This window comes from Podarcis vaucheri, assembly GCF_965113315.1.
Source record: "Podarcis vaucheri genome assembly, chromosome: 7".
Lineage (NCBI taxonomy): Eukaryota > Metazoa > Chordata > Lepidosauria > Squamata > Lacertidae > Podarcis > Podarcis vaucheri.
In genome coordinates this window covers 22,146,123-22,154,690 of record NC_138765.1, presented here as the reverse complement: position 1 = coordinate 22,154,690, position 8,568 = coordinate 22,146,123, and the positions used below count along the sequence as shown (strand labels likewise).

Below are 8,568 nucleotides of genomic sequence, written 5' to 3'. Positions count from 1 at the left end.
GGAAGGACCGGGGGGGGATTTTACCACCTGTTTTCTGCCACTCGGTTGGTTGATGCCCCACCCAGGAAAAGGCTGACTGACCAGAGCTATCACATAGTTGGATCCTCCGGGTGGTTAGCTGGGGACGGGAATTTCCCTTGTAAGGAGCCTTCGAAAGCTTGCAAGACACCCTGGCAGACAAGCAGAGTGGAAATGAAATTGTGAGGTTCATTTTTTAAAGGGGTTGAGGTTGATCGCTTTTAGTAATAATGTTCTTTTATTATTTGGATACAGCCCTGGCTTTTATTTATTTTTTCTCTTGAGTTTTTAAGCAGGGAAGATGTGTTTTTGTGTGTGTGTGTGTTCGTTGCAAGCTGCCTTGAGCATTTTACTTTTTAAATGGAAAAACGGGGCAGGGAATTCTATCAATAAATAAATGTACATACCTATTTGCAGCCACAATCCAATTTAGGGATAAGTGCAACTCAATCAGCAGTTTTGAAAACCGCATTTATTTTTAATGGCCGTCAGCTGATCTGAGCATTGATTTGAAACAGCAGATTATGGGTCTAATCCTAAAAATACTTGTTAGAAGACCCCTATCCCCCCCCGCCTCACAAAGCTATAATTCCCAGAGTTCCCCGGGAAGAGAGATTGATTGTTGACAGTGCCTCTTGTCCTTTACAACTGTTTGCCCCTGTTGTTCACCACCTCTGTACTCTGTACACATTTGAAGAGCTTTGAGTAGACTGGGAGGTTGTCCCAGTTCTCTTGGGGTGGTGCTAAAACCACCTCATTTATTTTCAGCAGATGTAAGTGAGTCTGGTCAAATTTGAAGCAAAACCACCCCACTTTATAACCTGCCAAACAGAGGATTATATTTGAGGAACGTGATGCAAATATTTGATGACGTCTGTTCATGTCCACAGCATAGTTTACAGACCCTTAAAGTGTCCTTATTTGCAGGGACAGTCCTGGATTTACAGAAGCCATCCTAGTTTCTGATTTGATCCCGGAATGTCCCACTTTCCCTTAGGACACCCATATTTACATCAGAAAGGTTTTGGGGGGTATGAAGTTATGTGACCCCCTGAGCCAAGGAGATAAGTAACAGAAGACATCTGAAAACAGTCCTGAATAGGGAGGTTTTTTATTGTTTAATATTTTATTATGTTTTTATATATGCTGGAAGCTGCTCAGAGTGGCAACCCAGTCAGATGGGTGAGGTATAAATATTAAAATTATTATTATCATGATTAGGGAATAGGAAGTCCTTGTTTTCATTGGAGAAATGCTGAAGGGTATGAGTTTATACTGTAATAAATAGACCAGTCCAGAGGTTCTCACACAGTGGTCCTTGTGGCATGGAAGCAGAATGAATAAAAGCCCCTGTACTTAGCCCTGGATTTTATTATCTCCTCACCTTGACAAAAGAAACAGATGCCATTTTGACCAGATCAGATTATCAAGCTGGGACCTATGAGTGTCATAATATGGCATTAGTACAGTACAGTACACTAATTTCCCATTCAAATTTATATTTTAAAATCCCCTTTAAAATGCTTAGTCCAGGGCCTGTGATTTTGCCTCACTGTTTTTGACAATGGGGCTGAAGAAAAAAAGCTAGTGTGGTCTGCTAGGGCCAGCCCAAGATAATTTGCTACCAGAGGTGAAGGGCGTGCCAACTGGACTGGCAGCTGACAGCACTGTTGAAATCCTCCACTGAGGCAGCCAGTTAGTTTAGGCAGTGCTGGCTGGTGCCCATTGGAACTGGTAGGGAAGAAGGCAGGGAGGTCAACAGCAGGTGGCACTAGAGCCAATGAGAGGCAGAGCGAATGTACTCTTGTTTAGTCCCCATCCTCCACCCTGCTGAGTCCTACAAGGGTCAATACTTGAGACTAAGAAGAACAGGTCTGTGTAGAGGCAGTGTGAAGCAACCGCCTCAGGTGGCCAGTTCCACAGGGGCAGCAGATCCCACTGTAGCTCTTTATTACCCCCTTGTTCCTGTTGTAGCTTTCTGTTAAGTTGTGGGTGAACATATCAGACGACACAGAGATTCTTCAGACAGCTCTTGTTTATTCACAGGCCAGAACAGAACTGAACTGAAGGGTTCAGCCAACCTTCTTATATAGAGCTCAACTACAAAGCAACAGTAACAACTTTTTGTAACTATCCAATCACTGAACGTCACTTTCAATTCCTTATTTGCATATGCGGACCTGAGTGAAAACTATCTACAGTATCCCCCTGCTGGCCCAGGGTGAGAACTGCAGTACATAACACTTTCACTCACCCCTTCTTCCCTGGCGTGGTGGGAGATGCTATTTTGTAATTCGGTTCAGGTGCCAAAATGCCTTGGGCAAGCCCTGCTGTGAAGCATAACGCAGTCCTGTCTTTCAATAGATGGGAATGTTCAGAGGGCTTAGGAGGAATGGCTGGGGCAATGCCAAAGCTGCCCCCAAAATCTGCCACCTGAGGCAGTCCCCTCACTTTGCCTGATAGGGTCAGCCCTGTGATCTGCCAAAACACCCAGCAATTTTCAAGTGACCCATCCTAGGAGAATAAGGTGGAACCTACACTCATATAAAAACTGTTCTGAAAATGCTTTTTAAAAAAGCATTTTTAAAAATACAGTGGTACCTCGGGTTACATACGCTTCAGGTTACAGACTCCACTAACCCAGAAATAGTGCTTCAGGTTAAGAACTTTGCTTCAGGATGAGAACAGAAATTGTGCTGACTGATGGGAGAGGGGGAAAAAACTTTCCTTTCTTTCCTTATGTGATTAAACAAGAATCCCCTCCCCTCACGAGTCAGAAATGTCGTTTTAAGGACTTAAGCTGTGGATTTAAGGCTGTGTGGAGATAAACTTTCGAACCAAAGCATGTTTTAAGAAGAGCGTGGAATGTATAAGAGCTTTGGAATGACGCAGTTAAAAATGCCGTCGCCATATTGGGAAGTTCTGTCGGAGGTCTTGAGTCTTGGAGGAGAAATAGAGAAATAGAGCTGCTTTTATATTGCGGGTGAAACTCCTCAGAGGGACTTAAGAGCGACAGTTTTGTGAGATTAATAATGGGAAGAGCGATGTTATCTATGAAGGTGATGATATATGGAAACCATCTCGATTTGAGGATTGGAAGAACGGAAAAATTCACACAGGATTAATATTAGTGTTTATCGGCTTAAGGAGACTATCAGAAGAGATCATAAAGAAAAAAGAGAAAATATATGAACAAGATGTGATGTGGAAACAGCAAGATAAGACTGGATAGAATTATGAACTCTGTTTGGACTGATTTGGACATTAATGCAGTAGCAAGAAGATGATCAGAATCCCCCTTCGGATCTTGAAATATGGGTTCCCCCCAACAAAATTTAAAATTCGGCGTTGTAATTCGGAATTTATGTGATGTGATTTAATTTGATTTGATTGGCTGTGTCAGGGTTACTTCCAGATCCTAGCTCACAGAGGATCACGCTAGCCAGCGATCGTTAAATAAAAGTCTTTATTGAGTTACAGTCTCCATTCTCGAGCTGCTGCGTGCAACCCTACGTCTTATGCTTAGATTGGCGAAGCTCCGTCTGAGTCTCCGCCCCTTGCGCACCAACTTAATATCCTAGCCCTGCTCCACCTTTTCCGCCTGACAGTTCTCCTCTGGGTCCCTCTGCCCCCCTGGGTCTCTTCCTTCCTTCTGACGCTGACCCCCCTGACTCTCCTGTCTCCTTGCGCCGGGCTTTAGGACCTGGCTCCCTTTCCGGGCTGCCTACTGCGCCACCTTCCTGTGCATTTGAACTTGGCGCACGCGCCCAACCTTCCACTTTCCGTCTAACCGTCACTTCGCTCCCCGATGAAGGTGTGGCCACTCCTGACTCGTGCCCTCCCTCCTGTTGCGAGCTGCCAGCGCTTGATCCCTGGCGCTCTTCCTCTTTCCTACTCTCTGGCGGTGACGCTGGTCCCGATCTCCAACTGCTCCCCTCTGAGTCCCCTCTGGCTCTATCTTCCTGGGGTGTCCCCCTAGTCTCCCCCCTTGCCCTGGCCACTGGTGCTCCTTTTTGTGAATCTTCTGATTCACTGGAAAGACTCGGAGATCTCGGGTCGTCGTCATCACTCATCCTTTCTTCTGCCTCCTCCCCCTCGCTCTCTGTTTCCTCCCTTGCCCTCGCCTCTGCTCCTGAACCCCTGACATCCATCCCCCCTCGAAGCCCCCTCTTCCCCCCTCCCCTCCTTCCGGTGCGGGAGCTGGGTGCTGCAGTGTCAAGGGGACGAATGTCGGGTACAGTTCGCTTCCCGTGGCGGGCCTCCATCCGAAGTCTTCCGGTTCTTCCTCCCTGCTCTCGTCGACGACGGTCACCTCTGCTTCCATCTCTGTGCCGCCGTGCTCGAAACCCTGGTCGTCCCCGAAAACGTCCATGTCCGTCTCTCCCTCGCTTCCTTCTGGAGGCGTTGCTCGTCCTGGACCCTCCAGCCACTTTCTGCGCCACTGCTCCTCTGGTCGATCATCCCACCAATACGAGGGTTCTGAAGCAGACCCCGAGGGTGACCCCTCCGGGGAACGGGCGTCTCGTGTCGGTTCCTCATCCGAGTCGAACCCCCGGAACGTGCTGGCTGAAAGCGTGGGCGTGAAAAGCCAGTCGTCGAAAAAGTCCGCTGGCATTGGCCTATGGGGGAAGAGGGCATGAAACTCTTCCTTGAGCAGAGGTTCATCTAAAGCGTAGCCCGGCACCCAGCTGTTGGCACTGGCCGGGGTGCCCTCCTTAGCGAGAAGGTATTCTACCCCCTCTTCCCCCCATCTGGAGTCCAAAATCTCCGTGACTTCGTTGAGGCGCACCTCCTGTGCCACTCCCCGTTGCCTGGTTCCCTCTCGGAGCGGACTCGGCGCCGTTCCGGGTTCCTGAAACCTGTGCGGTGCCTTGTAGGGAGTGAGCACCGATCTGTGGAACACCGGATGCATTCTGGAACCCTCCGGAAGCGCCAGCCTGAAAGCCACCGGGTTGACCTGCTCTTCGACTTGGTAGGGCCCCAGTTGCTTATGCCCTAATTTCTTCTTGGCCAACGACCTGGCCGGCACTGCGTGGGCTGCTAACCAGACCCAGTCTCCCACCTGGATCTCTTCGCCAACCCTTCTGTGTTTGTCTGCCTGCACCTTGTATGCGTGTTTGGCCAGCTCCAGGTGCCGCCGCAGCTGATCGTGGACCTCCTGCAACTCCGACGCGAACGCATCTGCTGTCTGCGGCTCCCCCTCCACCAGTCTTTCCAGTCCTGGGAAGGTTCAGGGGTGCCTCCCGTTGTTGGCGAAGAACGGCGTGACCCCCGTGGACACGTGCTTCGTGTTGTTGTAGGCGAACTCGGCGAGCGGCAGGTAATCCACCCACGTCGCCGGCTGTTGATTCGCATAGCATCTCAGGTACTGCTGCATGATGGCATTGACCCGCTCCGCTTGCCCGTTGGTCTGCGGGTGTCTCGCCGACGCCAGGTTGATCTTGACGTTTAGGAAGCCCATCAGCTTCTGCCAGAAATTCGAGATGAACTGCCGCCCGCGGTCGGACAGAATAGACCGTGGCAGCCCGTGAACCTTGAACACGTGGTCTATGAACAGTTTGGCGGTTTGTTCCGCCGTGGCCACCTTCGCACACGGGATGAAATGTGCCATCTTGGAGAACAAGTCCACCACCACCAGCACGGCCGTCTTGCCCCTCGAGCTGGGCAGATCCGTGACGAAATCCAGGGCGACTCTCTCCCATGGCTCGACCGGAGTTTGCAGCGGTTCCAACAGTCCGGCCGGCGGTCTGTGCACTGGTTTGGCCCTCTGGCAGGTGTCGCACCTCGCCACGTAGTCCGCGACCTCCCCCCTCATTCCGGGCCACCAGAAATCCCTGGCGACTAATTCCACCGTCTTCTCCTTGCCAAAGTGCCCGGCAGTGGGCGCGTCGTGCAGCTGATGCAGCACCTTGGCGCGAAGTTCGTCTCCCGGCACGTAGATGGCCCCTTTGCGGATGAGCAATCCATCTCTCAGCTGGAACCCGTCAGTCGCTGCCGTGCCCCTTTGCATCTCTGCCATCTTTGCTTGCGCGAAGGAGTCATTCTGCAACGCTCGTCGCACCGCCTCCAGGTCCACTGTCGCCGCAGCGCACGCCCACACTGTTGGTGCGAAGATGTGCATGGCGGCCGCTGGCGTTGCGTCCTCCAGATACTGTGGCTTACGGGAGAGCGCGTCCGCCATGATGTTGGTGTCCCCCGGGACATACTCTATTCGGAAGTCGAAGTTCGCAAAGAACTCAGCCCAACGTATCTGCCTCTGGTTCAGGAACTGTGCCGTGCGCCAGTGCTCCAGATTCTTGTGGTCCGTGCAGACCTGCACCGTGTGCTTGGCTCCAATCAGGAAGTGCCTCCATGCTTTGAACGCTGCATGAATAGCCAGCAACTCCCTGTCCCAGATGGTGTAGTTCTGTTCGGACTTGCTGAGCTTCCTGGAGTAAAATGCTCCCGGCCTCCAAACCCCCTGCGGGTCCTTCTGCAGCAGGACTGCTCCGACGGCCCTGTCCGAGGCGTCTGTTTCAACTCTCATCGGCCTGCTGGGGTCGACATGAAGTAGCTGTTCTTCCGATGCGAAAAGACGCTTGAGTGCCTGAAAGGACTGCTCCGCCTGTGCTGTCCAGATGAACTTCTTTTTCTTGGAACTGAGCGTGTCCGTGATGGCCGCTGTCTGCATAGTGAAGCCTTTGATGAACTTGCGATAGAAGTTCGCGAAGCCGACAAACCGTTGGACCTCCTTCCGGTTGCGTGGGCTTTTCCAATCCAACACCGCTCAAACCTTGGCGCTGTCCATGGCGAGCCCCTTGTCAGACAACTTGTAGCCCAGGAAATCCACCTCCGTCACGTCGAATTGGCACTTCTCCAGCTTGGCGTAAAGCCTATGTTGCTGTAGCCTGCTCAGCACTTCCCTGACGTGTCTGTCATGCTCCTGCTGCGATTCCGAAAAGATCAGGATGTCATCCAAGAAACAGACGCACGTTTTGTAGAGGAGCCCCGCCAACACGTGATGCATGAAAGCTTGAAAAACGTGGGAGCCATTTTGCAATCCAAAAGGCATAACCCTATATTCGTAGGTGCCCAGGGGCGTGAACATGGCTGTCTTCCACTCATCCCCTTCCCGCATGCGAATGAGGTTGTACGTGTTGATATTGCAGAGTCCTTTGCACAACGGAATGATGAACAGTACGTGCCACATGCTTAAAGTTGCTTTATTTTCAGTTCAGAGTTGAGAAATTACAAACATGCATCTTGCCTCTGCGGGAGCAGAGAAGCAACTGTTCTTCTCCTCGGAATAACGAACACCGAGAGAACAGTGAAAAACAGGAAACCAGTGTACGTCACATCCAGCTTCCCATTCCCGTGGGAAAACCCAACAGTACTCTGACTGTGGAATGTAAACATTGTCTTGTGACAAGCACTTCTGCTGCACAGTGAAGAGAGCAGAAACCAACATCACGCCCCTCGCAGGTCCAACTTGGTGAACACGCTGCCTTTGCGTACTTTTGCGAGGAGGTCGTCGATTCGGGGCATGGGGAAGTCCGATGGCTTGGTCACACTGTTCAAAATGCGGTAGTCCACTACGAGTCTTTTTTGGGGCGTGTCTCGCTTCTTCACAAAGAATACAGGACTGCCCCCCGCCGCCTGGGACTCTCGGATGAAACCGCGCTCCAAATTATGATCTATGAACTCTTTGAGTTCCTGCAGTTCGTCTTCAGACATGGAATACAGCTTCCCTTTGGGTAGCGCCGCCCCCGGCAGCAGGTCAATTTTGCAGTCATATGGTCTGTGGGGGGGTAGCTTGTCTGCCTCCTTCTCGCAGAAAACCTCCAAAAATTCTGCGTACTTGTGGGGAATCGCTTGCAGCGTGCCTAGCAGCAGCTGTGACTCCTCTTGCTCCCCTTCCTGCTGGGGCATGATGCAGTGTTCAGCACAAAAGGAAGAGCCGAAGGTCAGCTGCCTCTGGTACCAAGCCAGCGTCGGGCTGTGCTTGTCCAGCCAACTCATGCCCAATACAATAGGCGTGTCCGACAGTTGAGTGACGTTGAAGCTGATGATTTCTCTGTGATTTCCAAGCCGCAGCACCATAGGTGGCGTCTGCTTCACCACTTGCCCCCCTAACAGCTCCCTGCCATCCACCGTGACAACCTGCAGGGGCAGCGTGGCAGGCAGCAACTGTATAGCGTGCCGGTCGACAAAGTCCTGCCCTATGAAGTCTGCATTGCTTCCCGAGTCGACGGTGATTGGCACGTCCATAGTGATTCCATTGGGTAGCTGGAGCGATGCGGTGAGCCTCACTACTGGCTTGGGCGGGAGGGGGTCCATGGGCGGTAAAATCTCTGGGGACTGCTTCACTGACACGTCTGGCTGGGCCCCAGTGCCTCTTCCTCCAGCCAGACATCGTCGTTTCCCTGCTGTGGTTCTCCGTGCTGCGTTGCTGCAGTCACCATTGCTGAGGCTGCAGTGTGCTTGTGGAGCCTCCGGGGACACTCTTTCGCCATATGCCCTGGATCCTCGCAGATATAACACTTCCTGTTCCCTCTAGGAGGCTTCGCTTTC

The 8,568-nt window shown here is 51.7% G+C and overlaps 1 protein-coding gene across 1 annotated transcript in view; it reads right to left on the bottom strand.

Annotated features, from left to right (window-relative positions):
* Window positions 1–89: 89 nt before the first annotated feature.
* The window catches only part of APLP1 (amyloid beta precursor like protein 1), a gene marked incomplete at its 3' end in the record, with an annotated part of 61,923 nt that continues 53,444 nt past the window's right edge, over window positions 90–8,568 (bottom strand). The window contains exon 17 of the mRNA XM_082232549.1: window positions 90–170. Within this exon, the coding sequence (XP_082088675.1) occupies window positions 90–170 (81 nt within the window). The remainder of the gene's footprint in view (window positions 171–8,568) is intronic.